The following is a 20,987-nucleotide window of genomic DNA, read 5'->3' as shown; positions in this document are numbered from 1 at the left end:
TTACATGATCTGCAACAATGCTTAGGTAGGTGGTATGTGTCAAAGTAACATCCACATGGATGGCAGGACCCAAGATAATCCCAGCAGAACATTGCCCAAAGCATCACACTGCCTCTGCCGGCTTGCCCATAGTGCATCCTGGTGGCATGTGTTCCCCAGGTAAGCAACACACCCGGCCATCCACGTAAAAGAAAAAGCGATTCATCAAACCAGGCCACCACCTTTCATTGCTCCGTGGTCCAGTTCTGATGCTCACGTGCCCACTATTGCCATATTTGGTGGTAGACAGGGGTCAGCACAGGAACCCTGAATGGTCTACGGCTATGTAGCCCCATACACAACAAACTGTGATGCTCTGTGTATTCTGACACCTTTCTGTCAGAACCAGCATTAACTTCTTGAGCAATCTGAGCTACAGTAGCTCGTCTGTTTGATCGGACCACACGGGCCAGCCTTCGCTCCACACGTGCATCAATGAGCCTTGGCCGCCCATGACCCTGTCGCCGGTTCACCACTGTTCCTTCCTTGGATCACTTTTGATAGATACTGACCACTGCAGACCGGGAACACCCCACAAGAGCTGCAGTTTTGGAGATGCTCTGACCCAGCCGTCTAGCCATCACATTTTAGCCCATTGTCAAACTCACTCAAATCCTTACGCTTGCCTATTTTTCCTGCTTCTAACACACTAATTTTGAGGACAAAATGCTCACTTGCTGCCTAATATATCCCACCCACTAATAGGTGCCGTGATGAAGAGATAATCAGTGTTATTCACTTCACTGTCATAATGTTATGCCTGATCGGTGTAAGTCAGTGTGAATACATCTATAGGCCGTGAAATAGATGGACGAATAGACCAAATCACAATTCAATATTTACATTTATGCATTTAGCAGACGCTTTTATCCAAAGCGACTTACAACTCAGGAGTACAAGAAGCGATCCGTCAAGAAGAGGCAAAGAAACGCAAAAAGTGCCAATATGAAAAATTAAATGCAAGAAACAAAACCAATCATAATTCAGTGTCCAAAAATTGCTATGACATAATTAGGTATCATTCAAAAGCTTAAACACTCCAAAATGTATTTTGTATTCTGCACTATTATACTGATTATCAAATCTTTTTCCAATCTTTACAAAACGCATATTGTTGGAAAGGTCTGAGACTCAATGATTCATATTTGCTGAAATATATTAGAAGTGATATTGTGACAAATGCATAAATTGAACTAGAGATGACGTCAATAGTGTCAAGCGGTGGCTATATTTTGGTATAGAGCCCAAACAAAATCTCATTGCAACCTAAATTTTCTTATCAACTTCCAAGTTTTGAACACAACTTGGTTAGATAAGAGTCTCTGATATAGCAAACTATAGGACTTTGCCAAGTTTGGTTGCTGTTGAACTCTCTGGAAGTTACAATTAGAAAATTGAGATATTTCAAAACAAAACCTGATGCAAAAATCACCAGCACAGTAATGATCACTTAAGCACTGATATCTGAAACAGATCAGACTTCATTTATTTTCTGATAATCAAGCAGCACATTTACACATATGCATAATGAGAAGCAGAATAAGAGCATATAAGATCGTTCTGACAATTAATGTTGAAAATGGACTCAATATCTCTGGGTGTGACTAGACTTTACAACACCCTGAACATAACAGCATGTGTAATAGAAACGGCCCTGAATCATCACTGTTCCAGAGGGAAACACACACTAAAAGTGGAAAAAATAGCCATAATAATAAAAAACAAAATCCACAGACTCTATAAAAACAACATATTTGCTAAACCAAACATGCTCAGATTTGTGAATCTGATATTAGTCCCACAGTTTAGAAGGTGTTTTTGATCTTTGAAGCCACGAGGACCAGGATCTCACCGATGTTCTTCTGCCAGTTGAGGATGTGCTTGGATTCAGCGCACCACAGCTCGCCGTGCCGCGGCTCTGCGTTCTCGCACCTTTTCTTTACCTCCTGCTGTTGCTCCTGAGAGAGAGAACACCAGAGTAAGGAGACTAGATTTCACGCAAGACATGGACTTAACCGTCCAACTGCTTGGAAAATAGCAACTTCTTCCATTATGTTCCACAAAAGAAATTAAGTTATACAGGTGTGAAACGGGTGAGTAAATGACAATATCATTTTTTATTTTTGCGTGAACTATTTCTTTAAAAATGGCCTGAAGTGCATAATGCTAACCTGGTTAATTAACAATCACTGCATCACAAAAGCAAAATCTGAGAACAAAACGCATGAACACATTAGTGTAATAATGTGACTGAATGCTTACTTCTGTCCCATGCTGAAGTTCAAACTTGTAGAAGAATCCCCAAGTGTCGCCCAAGTCTGGCTCAATCTTTACCGTCCTTAGGAACCACTCTCTTGCCTTTGTGATCTTTCTCTCGCTCCAGAACAATCTGCACAGTACACAAACACAGATGTTTGTCAATGCAACTGAAAAGGTCGGCCTGTTCTTACAGATAACAGATGAGGAATGTGGGTGGGTAAATTGGAATTTTAGGGTTGGGAGAATTTTGGCAAGAGTCTGGTCAAAAGTCTTACTTGGCTACAGCCAGAAGTACGTGAGGATCATGTTCACACTTTTTCAGAGCGTCAACACTCTTGGTCTTGCGCTGAGGTCTGGCCTCCAAGAACACCGCTTCGGCCCACAGGATACCTAACAGGAAGAAGTGCGTGTTGAGGTGTGATAATGTGCAGAGGCTCTTGATGAATCTGATTGGGGTGATGAAAGGGGTGTCTTACCAGAGTTAGGACACTCCTGAAGGGCTTTGGCCATGAGTGTGTTGGCAATGTTTTTCAATCCCGCTCTGTATTCAAGTCGGACAGACTCCAGCCTAGAAAATTGAGATTACCAACTATTATTTTGGTGAGTCATAAAAACTATTAATAAATTAAAATGAAACAACTGCATGTAGCCTTAAACAAAAAGTAGTTTTGCTGTTTTTCTGATGAGTCTTGGTTAGATCCAAGTTCGTGTGTCACATGGTACTGTGATGAGAGCTTCGCTTATAAATATCAATTAGGTAACATGATATTTACTTCAGTTTGAAAACTAAAAGGCAGGTATTAGCAATTCGTTTCTAGGCAGCTGATAAACTGACAACTCCTGCTACGGCGAAGGCTTTGCTTATAAATATTAAATAATTTTACATGCAGAACCTAAGGCCCAGACACACCGATGAAAGAATGTGGTGTTAACTTGCATCTGAACCAAAAGTTGTTTGAGAAAACATTGAAAAGACTAGTCAATGTCCAACTAACTCGTATGTTTTGCACTAGCATGAGGGGAAATAACTCCATACCAGCAGGTGGCAGTAGTCTAAATTCATCATTTGGTGATTACAATTTGCCCCTGCCTAAGCAAAAATAACTCTCCATACTAGCATGTGGCAGCAGTCTAAATTTGTTTTGCGCTTGTCAAACAAAAATCTCTCTCCATGCCAGCAGGTGGCAGTAGTATAAATTAATCTTTCAATGCTTACATCTTGCGCCTTCCTAAAAAGAAGAAACTTCCCATGTGCTTACGTTTTGCACCTGTCTAAGTGCTATAACTCCATACCAGCAGTTGGCAGTAGTCTAAAAAAATGATTTAGCACTTACGTTTCTATTCTGCGTGAGAGGAAATAACAGCAGGTGGAAGTAGTCTAAGGGTGCTTCCCAATTCTTAATTATGCATGATGATCATGTTGGGTAAGTACTCTGTGTATCATTAAATTCTTTTATTTTTTTTACAACACTGGCAAAGATAGTTTATTTCAGCATGCGTGCAGACAGGGTTGCCAAGTTTTTATAAAACAAAACCCGCCTACTACTAGCCCCAAACAATAGCTTCTCGGGGGGATTCTCTAGAAAAAAAAAGGTGTTTGGGGGGTAAAATGTGTGTTATTTTGGCAAGGTTGCCTGCTAAAATTCGCACTCATGGGACTATATATCACATGATAGTCGCTTCAACCCGCGGACATAGAAAACAAAAAATGCGGACATGGCAACACAGTGCAGTTGAGCTCTGTTGATGTTATGTGTCGCTTCATTGCTCTGATTGGTTGTAGGTCTGTCCAATTGAGGTCTTTCCTGGTTCGGTTGAAACACGCCCCATAATCACAGCCCAATGGAGCAGTTTCAGACTCATATTCTGACTAGAATTGAGTATGACCACATCAGGCTAACAAAGTGGCCTATACCTTTCAACTTTTAGTTTTACAAATCATCACACTAAACTTACTGGATATTTATAAGGTAAAAATGTTGTACCATGGACTGTAAAAAATATGGACGTAGTGTCCGTGACGTCACCCATAGAATTCTGAAAGGCAGTTTTGAAGCGTAAGGTCGAGAAGAGCTGGCCGTTGCCATCTTACCAGCGTGTCGAGAGTCACGCCCGGACAACAGAAAATGGGCAAAGAGTCGGGATGTGGGCGGAGCTGAGGTGACGCAATGACTAACAGACAGCAGACAAACGGCTATCTACCTTTGACAGACAAACGGCTATCAAAGTGGCCACGCCCATTTTAACATGAGATTCTCAATGAGGGCTCAATGACAACACAGGGCTCAATGAGATTCTGCTCCCCTCTGGAGCCTGTCTCTAGTGGGCAGTCAAGGAATTGCAGTTTACATTACTTCCGTAACGGCTTCAAGAGAAACTGCGGGAGGTTGCCACTTGTACAAACCTCGAAATTAATGTTAAAAAAAAAAAACATTCGACTATTTCTGCCGCAATACTATTCATTCAACACTTTGTGGACTGAAACCAAGCCTGCAGTCTCCCTCTCATTTACTGAAGCTTTCGCGCCTCGATCGCCCCCCGGTGACCGGTCCCAGTATAGCCGCCCCTCTGTGATTTCTAATGGACGCGAGGCAAACTAAATAATAAAATTACACTTCAAAAATATTCCCCCAAAGTTAGTTTATGTCACTGAAGGCAGTTAACATCACGATGATTTCATTTCAGGTGTTCGTTTTAAAAATAAGTTTAGTTTGAGTTAGTTATTTGATGCTATAAAAACGGGGGGTGTGACGTCATGATTGACAGCTGAGACTGACGGCTTCTCTGAGTGAAGTTGTCACTGAGGCACTAACGGACTTTTTTCGAAATTTTTTGGAGCAGATTAGAACTTTAGCTTTAATTTCTACATTTCCATAACTGTTTATTTCACACCAACATAATTAATTGTTCTGCATCTGCGAGAGTGTGGGCGGGCTTTTGATATCGCGACTGTACTTCCTGCTCTACTTCCTGCGCTCTACTGCGCAACTCCGGTCCCGAAATCGCTAATGCGCAGACTCGGTCCCAAGATGTCCGCGCCGTGCAAGGCCGCCTGAAAGCTTCAAATATGACAAGCGGAAATGGATGATGTCGAGTCGTCCATATTTTTTTACGGTCTATGACTGAAACCCCTAAACTTCGCTCATGGCTCAATGTTTCCACGTCAGCGCAGTTTGATCTGATATCTGTAGTTTATAAATATTCCTTTCCGCTTTTGTTTCATTTGACTTTTAATGTTTTCATATGTAACAGAAATTGCAGCTCTTATCAGTTCAGGTGGTGGTCGCAGCAGTGCAACCTCGAAAAAAATGTAGTCGCACCAGTAGAAAAAAAAGGTTTAGTCGCAGTCTGGACCCCTTGCATAGGAGAATTATTCCTTTTTACATTTTGATATTGGCCTTGCACTGAAGAAAATCTGGCATGTTTTCTTACCAAAGCTCAGGACTTTGTGGATTCTTGAGGCGAGCTTTTTCCAAGATGGCTCGAGCACGCGTGAGCTGCCCAACTTTCTCTTCCAGCCGAGACAGAAGGAGCCATAATGACATGGAATGAGGGCACTTCTTCAGCTGAACGGCCACATTAGAAGAACACATTATGACATTGTCACTTTTCACACATTTTTCACTGAATTTGTTTTGTGCAAGTTTGTTCTTAATATTATTAAAACTTGGGTTTTGCATAACTCTCAGAACATTTAGTCTAAAAGGTTAAATTATGATAAGGCATCTCCTCTAGAGCGCCAAAACTTACTCCCTGGTTGTAGGCCTCTCGTGCTTTGTCAATGCTCTCAGACTGTTCCTCGATCTGTCCTCTCATCATCCAAAGTTTGGGGAAGTCCTCATAGTGCTTTAGGGCCTCAGTGCACAACTCCTGTGCCGCTTCAATATTACCCAGCACCCACTCCAGCTTAACCGACTTCATAAACACCTACAAATAACACAGAATACAGTTAGGACAACTCGTATAATGCTCTTAACAGCCTTTAAAGTGTCTCTGATCTAGGTGTCATTTTGAGAGTGGGCTTCAATACTTTTGAGGGCGCTTGAAACGCATACAAAAATGTCCAGGGAGATTGTCACAATTCCTTTCCCGTATGAAGCTCACATGGCAAGTTTCCATAGATACAGGAAAACATAAATTATGGTTTGTTTATTTTTTTTTGATAACATTAGCACTTATCAGGAACCCTGCCAAGTGCTTGAGGTATATTTGATCCTTTGATATTTGTATAGATGCTGACACTCTTTCCTGGAGCCAAAAGTTAACAAGCCCAGGCAGGAGGCTATTCAGCTTCTATCCTCTACACAATTTTCTCCCAAAAATCCCACAGTACTTAATAGGGTAAAGAGCGAGCACATCTGCTGTGAGGTGCTTATCCACTTAAAGATCTCATTTGACATAATCCCTGGCCACATTTCGGTGCAGTTATCTTGCAAAAACAATACTGTGCAAAAGCAACAACACTGAATCAATAAACACTCATGAAACGGAACATGCTTCATGCTTGTTTTTTTGCATCTGCTTTGGATATTTTATAAGAAATTGTGCATTAGTGTTTTTTTCCTTCTATTTTATGTTTAATTGAAATGTAAATCAGTCACATTCTGCAAGGATTCAAATTAACCCTTGACATGACGCCTAACATGAGGCAAGTTGTCACTGATTTAAAAAAAAGGTACATTATTATTATTATTAGGTTTATTAGTTTAACCTCATCTCTGCTGACGGGTGCATGTGTGCTGCCTCACAGATTCACTTAAATTTTGCCTAGTTCACGCACCAACCCATCATGCCATGCGCTTAAAATTCATATGCAAAACAAAGGACTTTTCATAAACCATGCCTTTAGAAATATTCTTCACACTAATGTCACATTCAACCCTGTTGCACAAGCACTTTTACAGGGTGACTCACCCTTCATCTACATCTCATCGCTTATCTCTCTAAAATCTAAATAAAAGAGAAAATCACAACAACTTGCAAAACCGAAACAGCCGTGTTCCCGGCAGATGGGTGTCCCCAGCATGACACAGCTGCAGTTACATTCATTTCACACATTGAACACTGGGCCACTCACCCTGGCAGTGGGGGCGCTGCTACGGGCCTTGGCCAGGAGCCTGCGCGCTCTCTCGTACTCGTTATTCTCCGATTCCAGCTTCACGGCAGCCAGCCAGATCTCTTCACTGTTGGGGTTAGCCTAACACAAAGAGAGTGACAGAAAGAGGCAGGATGAGTTTATACTGGCCATCATCCCAGTGAATACTTCAATACTGTAAAAGTGGAACGATTAGTTTCAGGAAACGAGTGTGCACTCAGAGCACTGATAGGCAGTTTAGCTTTAACTTTTTTGTGTTGTTGTTCTGCTTCTTTAATTTGAAGTTATGCCCTGTACTTGTAGGTTCAGTGTTCTTTAAGTTATGACTAGGCCCACAAAATCATATCTGAATGATTTCTGGAGGATCATGAGACACTGAAGACTGGAGTAATGATGCTAAAAATCAGGGCCGGCCCTGACCAATTTGCTGCCCTAGGCAAGATTTTACTTGGTGCCCCTTGTATCAAGGTTTTTATATGTTGGTTGTGTTTTTATGATTTTTAAAATAAAAATAAACAAACACACACAAACACACTCAAACACACACACGTCTGGTTCACTATCTTTGTGGGGACTCTCCATAGACGTAATGGTTTTTATACCGTACAAACCGTATTTTCTATCCCCCTTCACAGCCCCTAAACCTAAACCTACCTATCACACACACACACAGCCCCTAAACCTACCCATCACACACACACACAGCCCCTAAACCTACCCATCACAGGAAACATTCTGCATTTTTACTTTCTCAAAAAAACATGTACACACATACATAATGAAAGCATTGAAAGCACACAAAAAAACACACATCCTGTATGATTTTTAAGCATTTTGAAAAGTGGGGACCGGCTCACTTTTCAATGAGCCGGTTGAAAAGTGACTACTATCAGCTATTACTATCCTTATGGGGACATTTGGTCCCCACAATGTAATATAAACAAGGACACACACACACACACACACACACACACACACACACACACACACACACACACACACACACACACACACACACACACACACACACACACACACACACACACACACACATTTATATTATATATATATATATATACACAAAAATGTGTGTATACGTACGTATATCCTCTACTAAGCTATGCATGCTCATGTTTTCACCATGAATTAAACTTTTTAAGAAATGTTTATATTTAGTGTGCATTTTATTTTATTTTTTAGCTATTTTATATAAACCTGTATATAAATATCATTACTAATTTCAGAAAATAAATTTTACAAACGCCATATATTCCCTTAAAATTGCACAACTGAGTAAAAACATTAGGCTATTAAAAAAAATTATGTTTATAAACAACTGACATGATTTTTTACAGATTCTGATCACCCAGAACAGTTGCTTACATAAAGTTTAAGATAAAAATAACTGGAAGTAATTAGCAAACATTCATATTTAGATAATGCATTTAGATAAACTGTTCATTCATTTCATCACTTTACCTTCATCGTCTTTATCTCCTTATTTCTTTATATTCCAGTATCAGAGGGCTTTGGTCTTTTTGACACATTGGCCATCCGTCATAAATAATTAGGTAACTTTCAAATTTTCACTGGCGCGAGCAAACAAGCACATTAAAAGCGAAAGCATTCCTGTCTGTTAGATGCGCGAGAGGCGACGCGACAACAAATTCCCAACGTTAAACTGATCACGCGTTCAATGTCGGACACACTAAAGCACTCGCTGGGCAGGAGGAGATTCATGCGGTGGTCTGGGAAGAGTCTGGGGATTTGTTTAAGGTTTTTTTGGGTAATATTTCGAATTAATATTAATAAAAAGTAGCAGTAATAAAACCGGAAAAATCACTCATTTTGGCGCCCCTATGGACGAGTGGCGCCCCTAGCATTTGCCTATTCCGCCTATGCCACGGGCCGGCCCTGCTAAAAATACAGCTTTGATCACAGGAATACATTACAAAATATTTTAAAATTGAATATGGCTCTTTTAAATTGTAAAAATATTTCACAATATTATGGTTTTTATCTGTATTTTTCCCCCAAACAAGAGAATTCTAATCAAAAACATTTTTTATTTTATAACGGTAATTTACAGGGTTCGTACAGATCCTGTAACATGAAATTCCAGGACTTTTAAGGTTTTCAACCAACTTTTTTTTAGTTTTCAAGGACTTATCAAACTATATCTTTATTAGCTTACAAATTCTAAAAAGGTAAATAGATAAAAAAATAAAATAAAAAGTATAAATTGACAAATAAAGTACAGCACATGCAATGACTGTGCTAACTTTAACCATTGAAAGGGCACTATGACAAAGAGTATTCCTTATTTTCAAGTAACTTTGAAGCTCTGGAAAACCCTTAAAAACAGCCATATTTATTCAATGTCAAAAAGTCAAATTCAAGTACATCAAGCATCTTGTACGAACCCTGAATATATCTATTGATTTGATGTCAAGACAAGTCACCACTATTCTTTAAGTATTTTGTGAATTGCTTTTGTACAAATAGTTAATGTTGTGCTGTAGCTTCATGATCACAATGCAATGGTGTTAATAATATACAGTAATAATAGTAATGCTTGCCACTAATAAAGTAGTCATGGAGCTTAGGTGGGCGGCACTTACCTGGAAAGCCAAAGCAAGAATACTTCTGGCTGCAGGAACATCTCCAGCCAACCATTTAGATTTAGCACCCATTAGCCATAACACCTCAGCCTTAGGACAGTGAGCTACGGCCCTCTGCAACAGAGCCTCCAACGACTCTCTGAGAGAAAGAGATTCAAATTAATTCTTTACAGTAATAAAATGAAACAGGGCTCGACATTAAGCCTTTTCATGTGCTTGTTCTTTGGACAAGTAAATGGGTCATTCACTAATTTGAGTAAAAAAAAAAAAAAGCTGGTCCAGACAAAATAAATTAAATTGTGTGTTGTAAATATAATTTATTCTGAAGCAATATTCTTATTAGTGTTCAGTCAGCTTTGACATGTTTAAATCTGAATATTTATGATATTTTAACCTTTATAAAGGGAATTTTCCCCTAATCGCTTCAAATATGTGCTTCATCTTTCATTTTAAATTCTTAAATATGATCAATATATTAAATTCGAATAACACGCTATAGGGCTGTTACCAAACAAATTAAATAAATAATGAAAACTGCATTAAATAATGCTACGAGATCGATTTAAATGTTTTTATTTTACAAATTATACTTTTAAATACGAATCTAAACCACCAGTAGACCAATCTAAACCAAAATGATTTGCCTTAATGAGTGAGTCATTGATTCATTTATTCAAATGATTTGTTCAGGAATGAGACAGTTGTTAATGAATGGGTCACTGAATCTTTGACTCAAAACGCTGAATCATCCATTAATAAAAACACATTTAAAGGGTTAGTTCACCCAGAAAGGAAGATTCTGTTACTAATTCCTCACCCTAATGTCTATGAAGGGGTCAGAGAGCTCTCAGATTTCATCAAAAATAAGCACTAATGTCGAGCCCTGTGAATGCCTGTCACTTTTGGCATTGTCTGAACGCATGAAGGCACCATATGGACACTGATTTCATAAAGGCTTTCATAATGACGTGGTCTAGACACAAATATGCCTTCCTGTCTCCATAAACTGCCTCTGAACGCCAGTAAATGGACAGAACTGGTAACTGCTGATTGAAATTCTGTTCAGCCAGTGAGACTATAGAGGAAGGGAGTATTTCTCACCGTGTACCGTTGTTCTTCTCAAAGTAAGCGGCCCTCAGCCAGACACTCTTCTTGCTGGGGAAGACCTGGAGTGCATGAGCGTAGATAGCGCGAGCACACTCCAGAGCTCCATGAGACACACACTACAGCAAAAACAACAGCCAATCAGCATCCGAAATCACATTAATAACATCCAGCTGTGGAATTTAGCCTTACTACTACTGAAAAAGACACTGAATCTTCTTATATAACAGCACAAACGATGGGAAATAAACAAATATGTGGTGCAGATTGAAAACAGAATGTGGGTGCATGAAGGTGAGAGGATGTTTACACTGTCTGCGTCCTCCATCCATGTGTGTTTGCAGTCTTCCTCTTCAATGCCAATCCCGATCACAGCTCTGATCACAGCCTGACATGTGGCCACGCTGCCAGCCTTATCACACTCCTCTGCATCCTGAGGCAGGAACACAAAACGGACATCACTTTCAAATGAACACATCCTGATCACTTGTATGCAGAAACTCTGCTGTATCTGGCAATGCAGCTGAAAAATCTAACTCCATCCAGACCAGAATGTCTGTTGCTTTTTTCACTTTTTTCTTTTTATTTAAAATCTTCAGCTAATATCTTTAATTAAAATAAATGAAAAAATAAATAAATATATATATATATATATATATATATATATATATATATATATATATATATATAACAAGTAATCTAGCACATCAGACCTGAATCCATTGCTCACGGTTGATCTCCACGCCGTTGGCTCTCAGAGATGTGATGGCTCTGTCAATGATCTTCTCCACCATCTGTGTGTTGCCGTTGGCCTCTTCCAGCTTGGCAGCGGTGATCCAGATATGCCGGTCAGTGGGAATGTTTTCACGGGCCTTGTTTAGAACACGACGGGCATTCTCATAGGTTTCTAATCGGGCCAGAGCCAGCCAGAGCTACGGGAAACAAGGACAACACTTTATGGGTCATAAATCAGATTGCTCTTTCAAAGGTTTATGAGTTTTGGCTGATTATGCCTGTGTGTGTGTGTACATATACATGCATGTTTGTACAACTATATTGGAGTGAGGTCCTTTTAATGGCCTGTTTGAGAGTAAAGACTTTAGGGATTAGGATATAATTTGGTAAAGGGTTTAGGGTTATGGTTCAGGTTAGGCTCTTAGTTGACATGGGAAGGGTTAGGGTAAGGAGCCCAGATAGATGTACAAGAATGTGTGTGTGTGTGTGTGTAATAACAGGACACAAATGTGTATAACAACATGGGTATGACATAGGTATTACAAGGAGAGGGTGAAATATGAGGAAATTACCCATTTCCCCATTTTTCAAAAGGCTTAAAAGCATACAGAATTATTTATGTTTTTTTTTTGTTTTTTTTTGAGAAAGTAAAAATGCAGAATTTTTCCTGTGATGGGTAGGTTTAGGGACAGGGGTAGTGTAGGGAGTTAGGAAATATGGTTTAAAACCATTATGCCTATGGAATGTCCCCACATTTCACAAAAACAAGTGTGTGTGTGTGTGTGTGTGTGTGTGTGTGTGTGTGTGTGTGTGTGTGTGTGCGTGTGCGTGCGTGTGCGTGTGTACCTCAACACTGGTAGGACAACACTCGACTGCTCTGCTCAACATGATCCTGGCATCCTCTGGCTCCTCCAGCTCAACAGCTGTCTTCCACAAACGCACCGACTTCGACACATTCTCCAGAGCTGTGGAGACACGCAGATATTAGGAAAAAAAATACATTATGTAAACCTAGGTTTTTTGGAACAATCTCTAAACACCAAGTATTAGGGATGCACCAATATGAAATTTTGGCCGATACCAATAACTCTCTATATTTGAAAGCCGATAACTGATATATCGGCCAATAAATTTAAGATTCAAATTTACAAAACCAAGTCTGACCATTTAAACTTAGAGCGACCAACTCTTTTTTTGAGCAAGCATTAATTATGCGTGACACGGTCTCAATTTGCAGGACGCATGAATTTGGCTTCAAACGCTGTGCGTGCACGCGCTACGGGGGATGGGTGGTCACCCTACATGAGCTTCTGCAGGGGTATGAAAATGCAAATTCACTCTCACTGTCACTCTCACAGTAGGTGGCGTTTACGTAAAAGTAGAAATACAGAGTAGTTAAAGTACCCACAACACTCTGGCACTGTGGTGTGGCTTCTGCATGGTCAAACAAAACCTCAGAAATGTTCTGCAGAAAATGCACAATCCATTGCTTAGCAAACACTAAAACACCTCAAGAATAATCATCAAACTGGCACTAACGACATGCCAGTGCGTCATTTTTAACCACATTAATTACTTAACCTAAAGAACAGTACTTTATAGAGTTAACATTATAATCATTTAAGTGAGAGTGATGAAGTAGAACTGCCAGCCTGTTTAGAGAGATCTCTTTTTATAAGGGAGAGATTCGGGATATTTTAACAAGCTGAGACTGATAGAGCTTTCATGCATAACTAACAATTCATCTGTCTCTGTCACACAAGTATGCAGGCAGAAAAAAAAGCAAATAGAAGAGAGACAGACAAAAAGAGTCGCTGACCTTTCCTGAGAACTCGTTTCTTGGCCCTGATGTCGGTCTCTAGCTCAGCAGCTCTGATATAAATGCGCACAGACTGAGGCAGGTGACGCACCGCCTGGGCAACCACTGCCTTTGCTGTGTCTCCTGGCTGCAGCCGGGCGGCTTCTAGCCAAACATCCTCACTCTATGAACATAATATAAAAGAAATAACATTTTAGATTAACTCTTTCTTGTGATTGACTCAATTTTCAAGCAATCCATGTTTTGACTTATACAGTAGGGGGCACAATGGCATCTTCTTAAGAGTTCAGAATCTCCTGATCAAAAAAAAAAAGGCGACAAAGAAGCAGAAACAATCAATAGAATCGTTGCTTATGCACGTGTAAAATAGCAATCATCCAACATTAAACAGCGTATAAATCAAAACTGCCTAATGTTACTGAATGAAATAAGACTGTGAAGCTTTGGGCGTGTTGAAATTAATCTGTTTTGATCATCATTCTGAACCCGATCCAGACGAAGCCAGAAGAATGCAAGAGGTGAAAATGTAATGATAATAAAATTATTTAAAAGCAGAGGGCCTTTTCGTTCTTTTGATATATTGTATGTTCAGACATTCATACAACACAATATTCTAGAGACCATGAAGATTTTGTGAAAATTATAAACAAATGCTGGCAGTGGTTGGCAACTTTAATTTAAAAAAAAAAAAAAAAAATGGGGAAAGGGTTAACAAAATCAAACAAAATCTCAGAACAAATAAAATCCTCAGCAGGGCTCCAGGAGAAGAAAAAAAAAGACAAGGGAGCCAAAAAAAATTATTTTAGTTTCAGAAATGCTCACTAAAGATTGTTGTTAATGAAGTGTAATAACATATTTTGGTTAAATTAAACCATTTTGTTGTTGTATTTAGTATACATTCATTCTAATTTACAGGGATAGTCCACCCAAACATGAACTGTCATTTACTTACCCTCATGCTGAACACAAAAGATGATATTTTGAAGAATCCTGGTAACCAAAGTTTCAGTTCCCATTAACTTCCATTATATTTTTACCACTTAGTGGAAGTCAATGGGAACCAAAATTGTTTGGTTACCAACATTCTTTAAAAAATATTGTGTGTATTCTTTCTTCTATGGAACACAAAAGAAGATATTTTAAAAAATAATTGGTGATCCAACAGTTGACGGTAGCCATTGACTTCCATTGGAAAGAGCATACTATGAAAGTCAAGGGGCTGGGGGTCCATCAACTGTTTGGTTACCCATAATCTTCAAAATATCAGCATATTTTGTGTTCAGCAGAAGGAAGAAAGTCACACAGGTTTGGAGTGATGATGATTTCAATGTTTGGGTGAACTATCCCTTTAAGAAAAATCCAAGAAGGAACTTGTAAATAGTTCACATGGACATAAGGAGTAAATGAGGATGGGCTGGGGAATTGTTAAAAAAACTAAATTAATAAACACTGATTTATATAACCATTCAAAATGAATCCGCTGCCAAAACAGCATGTTTGTTCATCGCAGGCATGTTTGACGACTGAGCGTACTGATCGTGCCCAGACATCCTGTCAAAGTGGGCAGCTCTGTAGGCTTTGAGACACAGCCAGTGTGTGTCACTGTTCTTCTGCTTAAAGGTAGAGCTGAACTATTAACTTTGATTAATGAGCCTGCAGGAATTTCATAACACTTAATGAAGCTGTGCACACACACTTAGAGCAAAGGGCCTGACACTGTTTCCGCACGGTGTGCGTTTTCATTTCCAGTCCTTTCTCTCCGAGTCCAAAGTCAGCACTATTTGACAAATTGAAGGCACAGCTTACATAAACAAGGCCTAACACATTCACCATGACATTTTTATGTTTTTCTTGAACCATATTTAACATTTTTGGAAGTGTAATTTTGCAGGCTAAAAGTATTGCCATAGCAACCTGTCAACATTACTAAAGCCAGAAACCTTCAATGGTTCATGCACACACACACTGCCCCCTACAGGACACAAAGGGTCAAGCTATTCCGTTTTAAATTAAAAGGATAGTTTAACTTTAACCAAATATTAAAATTTAGTCATCATTTATTCAACCTAATCTAAATCTGTATGTATTTCAAATTGAGAAATGTTTTTTTTTGTCCATATACATATGCCAAAAACAAAATTGCCCCCAAGCAAAGAACGAACAATAAGTTGGCCTTGAGTATATTGAGACCTTAATTTAGACACACACGACTATTTTTGTCTCTTACCTTCGGACACATCTCAGTGCCTTTCATGATCAGGTTTCTGGCCACCTGCAGCTTCCCCGTCACCTCTTCCAGACGGGCAGATGCGATCCAGGCAGGGGGGTGGTGGGGGTTTGTTTCTCTCACTGACTTCAAGAGGAGACGTGCCTTCTTAATATCACTGCACACACACAAAAAATGACATTTAGCAAATGCAACACAAACAGCCCAGACATAAAGCGCATGAGGGTAAAACACTCAGTACCTGATGTCTCCTCCGTGTGTGGGGATCATGGAGTTAAGATCGGTGAGATAGCCTTTAGGATCAACAACAGTCTGTCCGCTAACGGAGTCAGACACCTGAAGAGACAAAGACATTGACTATGCTTTTATGCCCACTAATAAAGTGACTATTTACAATAATAGTAAGGATAATTGTTAGGGGATGGTAACAGTGTCTTTGATACACATCACATGTAGTTACTGTAGTAATAATAAATTATGCATTATTACATGCAACTAACTCTAAAGGAAACCCAGTTCCTAACCACACAGTAAGTTATACTATAACACAGACACCTTAAAAGTAAAGTGTAACCATAAGGACGTTTGAGGTCATATCCCTTGCCTATACCAATAAAAAGACCTCAGTCAAACCAGTCAATACCAATAGTCTAATAAAAAGACAATAATAATTTAACTGCCATAGAAATCAACAGTTGCACAGGTAATGATAATAAACAAGTTGCATGTTTATTATGCTCCATGTCCAGATAGAAAAAGTGCCGTTTACTAAGCAATTGATTGGGCCAGACAAAATTACAGTTCTTTACCGTGGCTATAGAGTAGGGGTAAGCAGGGTTTTTCCTGCATTTAAATTTTTTTGGCGGCCGCCAAAACAAATTTTTGTCCCACCAAAGCCTTATTTGATGAGTTATTGTGCTTTATATATTGATGTGGATGACTAATGCGCGTGACAGGGCACACGTTAACTGAGTGACAGATAACAGCTGCGTGCACTCTGTCTTCAAAATGATCACTGTCTGAGCTCTCTCACTCGCGCATATCAATCAAAATCAGCTGAACTTACACAAAAGTAAAAGGTCGGAAGACTGACTCCATGTTCCACGTGGCGCGTTTGCAATTTTTCCCCCCCTGAATTGCGCTCAATAAACACAACTCTTCTGACAGACATTTTGCACACACAGCGGCCATAAACCATACTTTCAAATACACAGAAATATATCCTTATAAAGTGTTTTCTGTGATGACAAATCTTGTGTTGTTTCAACAGTCTGGATTCACACAAAACACGTCCGCTATTGTCCGATTCACGAACTAATGACTCATTTGAACCGATTCATTTGAATGAACTGATCTGTCCAACACTGAACTCACGAATCAGTGTTTAATCATTTACTCACAACAACTCTGAAATGAGAATGCAAGTGTGCTTACCCCATTTAAACAAGAGGGGTTAGTAAGAATTAGTCTTAATAAACCACAGTATTTTCCCTGTAGGCCTATTTATTTTGGGTATTTATATTGATATATGTAAATAAATATGTGTAGTAAATTACCACAAAAAAATGAGTTTAGACTGGAATAAGGTGAAACCAGAGCAACGCAAGTTGTTAATAGCTGGCTGATAATGTTATTAAATTGTAGATATGGTAGAGAATGAGACTATTTGTTATTACATTTTTAATGCTATTTTTTAATGATTGCTTCCAAAATAATTAATCAGTAAACCATACAAACTGGGTAAAAACAGGGAACAAAAGAAACACATAAAGACATCATACATAATGAGAAGGGGAAAAAAAGATTATTTGCATTTATTTTACATGTATTGTCTGTATTGGGCTCACATATCACACGGGTAGGTACTTTTACTGTGTGTGTGTGTGTGTGTGTGTGTGTTTGTGTGTGCTCGCGTTTATGCGTGTGTGTGTGTGTGTGTGTGTGTGGATGACCATGTCTGGCCATGTCATTTGTTCATTAATGACGTCATCAGCGACTAGTCGACTCGACTTTCACCAGATAAATGTCGACTTTAAAAAAACGAAAGTTGATCACTGAATAAACATTTGCTTTTCTTTAAACTAATTACAGGGATGGGTCACAAAAAGTGACCTATTCCTTTAAGTTTGGAATTAAAATGCTGTGGTGTCACCTGACTGAGCCTCATGTCCATCAGTGTGTTCCTGGCCTGTCCGATCTTCCTCATGTCCAGCTCTCCAGCACCGGGCGTCATGCCTCCTGGGAAGGGTGAGTTCAAGCCCCCTGGGAAGGGTGTGTTTAGCCCACCAAATTGCTGTAAAGGAAAGCATCTCAATTAGAAATTGGAATTGGATAATTTAGTTTTTGGATGCATAACAAAAATTTGCATAGTGCACATCATCTGTCTCCTGTTTACTCCACACATTTTCCCTAAAGACTACGGGACAGGTAACGGAATGTTACTCACCCCTTGCAGTGGGTCAACAGAGGTGTGGTTATCTCCTGTCTGGAGGTGCTTGGCAAAGAAGCTGTCCGGCACAGGAGTGAGCTTCTCGTAGCGGGGATTCCTCTGGCGTTTGTTCCTGGCATCACCGACCTCAGGAATACTCAACCATTCATCCTCTGTGACCTCAGCCAGCTTCCTCTGGAAGGCGCAGACAATGCAACAGGGTTATTATTGACATTTCTGACAAGATTTCAAGCTGTTTTTGAAAGAAGTGTATCAGCAAGGCTGCTTTAATGTGATCAAAAATACAGTAAAAACTATTATAATTTTTCTTTTTTTAAAAGAGCGCCAAGTCTGTTCTGATTGGTCAGATGGCCCAGTCTGTTGTGATTGGTCTAATCTGCTCTAATTGGTCAGATGGCTCAGTCTGCAGTGATTAAAATTTCTTTTAAAGGATAAAAAACTTTATAACTTTGAAGACCTTTTACATTCACTAACGGCTATATTGAACACAGCATGAAAGGTAATGTCCAAAAAAGCATAATAGGGGCACTTTAAAGATTGTTTGTAGGTTAAAGCAGGGAGGGGAACCGGGGAATAAACAAATCAATTCAGCAGGTCAATATCCACCAAGTCCCACACAAACCTTCAGATCTGAGAACTGCTGCTGAATCTTGGGCCGCTCCATACGGTATTTCTCGATCTCCTCTTTCTCCCGCAGCTCCCTGAAGATACATCAATAAAATGAGCAAAGAGATCCTACACAAAAACAAACAAGCGTTGATGAGAGGAGAAAGTTCACTCACCTTCGTTCTTTGCGCCTCTCATCCATCCGTTTATCCAGTGCGGCGTAGATGGCGTCTGCCTCTTCATCGTCTTTCTCATATGGCCCGCTGGAGAACAGACTGCCTGCATAGCCGTTGAACTAGAGGATTCACAAGAACACCTTTATTTTATATCTTACAAAGCCACTAATAAATAACTAACAAACAAACAATTTTGTATATTAAGTTACATATTTGCATGCAATCGCATTAGGTCAACATGACTCTATTGAGAATGATGTACCTCATCATAGTTAGTGTCATTCAGATCCTCGTCATCCTCTTCCTGGTTTTTCTTCATCTGATCGCCCACCGTCCTCTTCCCAGGGGGGGCGTGCCGATCGTCCACTGGGTCATTGGCATCACGAGCGGGGCCAATATCAGACCGTGTTGTGAAACCCGTGGCACTGCAGAGTACAATACATTACAACAGCCGTTTTCAAACTGGGGGCAGTGAGTGAGTGCTGGGGGAGTTCAGAAAAAAATCTAATATGCAAATAAATTAATAAAACCAAACTAATATAATGTGTATTTCTAAATATATAGTTTCTTATATTATAAGTTAGGAAAGGGTCCCCTTTTAAATCACACAAAAACATCATTACACAACATAACATTATGACAATGTCAAAACAATTTTACAATACACAAGACAGCACAGTGCAGTAATCATAACTTTATAAAGGTGCCTAAGATAAACATCAGGCAGTGTTATTCAGTCAAATAAGTAGGGGTGTAACAGTACCCCTAAGCCACGATTCGATACTAAAATTACCATACAATATTACGATACTGCAAGGCATGTGGTAAAAGGTTAAAAAGTGTAATGTTGATTAAAATACTATTTGTTATGCATTATGTATATGTAAAAAAATACTTGTTATGTATTATATCAGGGTGGAAATGAATAGGCTTGGACTATGCAGTGCACAGGACAATGCTGACACCAGAATAAAAATATTCATGATTCTAAAGCTGAAAATACATTATTATTTTAGTCAAACATGTAGAACTGCACTCTATCACTTAATAGATATATTTAAAATAATGTAGGCAACTTTTTACTGGTGGCAAAAAAAATTGGCATTATGAGGGTCCACAAATATTCCCCTATTGCATTAATATACATTATGTAGTTTAATATAGTACTGACACTAAAACTCTGTAAACTTTCTTTTTCCTCACACAGAATTTTTCATTTTGGTCACTACCCTGTCACTATCCACGATGGCATATTGTTGCAATTTTGTATTGCGATATATTGTGACAATATATATTGTTACACCCCTACAAATACAGGAGTGCGTTGAGTTTAGGTTGTGATTATTTGTATTGGTGTCTTACCCTCTGCCCAGACCGGGCACGTAACCCAGCGGCGCAGGCATGCCGAGAAACGGCTTCTTCTTCTTATTCAAGCCCCCCATCAGCGGAGACGCGAGCGGCATTGCCGGAGCCCCATTTGCGGCCCCGCCGGCACCTCCGGACGGGGTTTTGTTCGCAGATTTTGCAGGTTGCTTCGCAGTGGCGCTCGCCATCGTTGCGCTGCCGACAACACGCTTCACTTCCGGAACAACAACAGTCGCGCTTCCTGTGACATTAAAGTCTCCTTTTAAAATGTGTTAGTGTCACTATAGCGCCAACATAGGACGGGCGGTGTGAAGTAGCTTGACCTAAATTTACCTGTTTTTTTTTTTTTTTTTTTGTTGTTGGATTGGAGCGAACATTTACTAAATAACTAAAAGTTGATATGGAATGAAACATATGTCAACATAAGGCATGTATGTTAGTGGACCTCCTTTCACCTTAAAAAGCAAGCCCTGACTTATTATTTATGTCATA

The 20,987-nt window shown here is 39.5% G+C and overlaps 1 protein-coding gene across 1 annotated transcript; it reads right to left on the bottom strand.

Moving 5' to 3' along the window:
* Positions 1-1,502: 1,502 nt before the first annotated feature.
* prpf6 (PRP6 pre-mRNA processing factor 6 homolog (S. cerevisiae)) lies at positions 1,503-20,736 on the bottom strand. Its single transcript, XM_067446770.1, has 21 exons — positions 20,493-20,736; positions 19,393-19,555; positions 19,131-19,249; positions 18,971-19,049; positions 18,346-18,522; positions 18,052-18,192; positions 16,141-16,235; positions 15,900-16,056; positions 13,673-13,835; positions 12,700-12,818; positions 11,832-12,050; positions 11,429-11,551; positions 11,116-11,237; positions 10,015-10,153; positions 7,376-7,495; positions 6,049-6,225; positions 5,731-5,864; positions 2,775-2,866; positions 2,574-2,688; positions 2,302-2,428; positions 1,503-1,997 (listed from the first exon to the last, which is right to left on the bottom strand). Exons 1-21 carry the CDS (start codon positions 20,681-20,683, stop codon positions 1,845-1,847), a joined length of 2,925 nt encoding a protein of 974 aa, XP_067302871.1. The 5' UTR covers positions 20,684-20,736; the 3' UTR covers positions 1,503-1,844.
* Positions 20,737-20,987: the final 251 nt, after the last annotated feature.

Source organism: Pseudorasbora parva, chromosome 6, assembly GCF_024679245.1.
Source record: "Pseudorasbora parva isolate DD20220531a chromosome 6, ASM2467924v1, whole genome shotgun sequence".
Classification (NCBI taxonomy): domain Eukaryota; kingdom Metazoa; phylum Chordata; class Actinopteri; order Cypriniformes; family Gobionidae; genus Pseudorasbora; species Pseudorasbora parva.
Note: the sequence above shows the minus strand (reverse complement) of the source record. Positions and strands in the feature narration are given on the sequence as shown.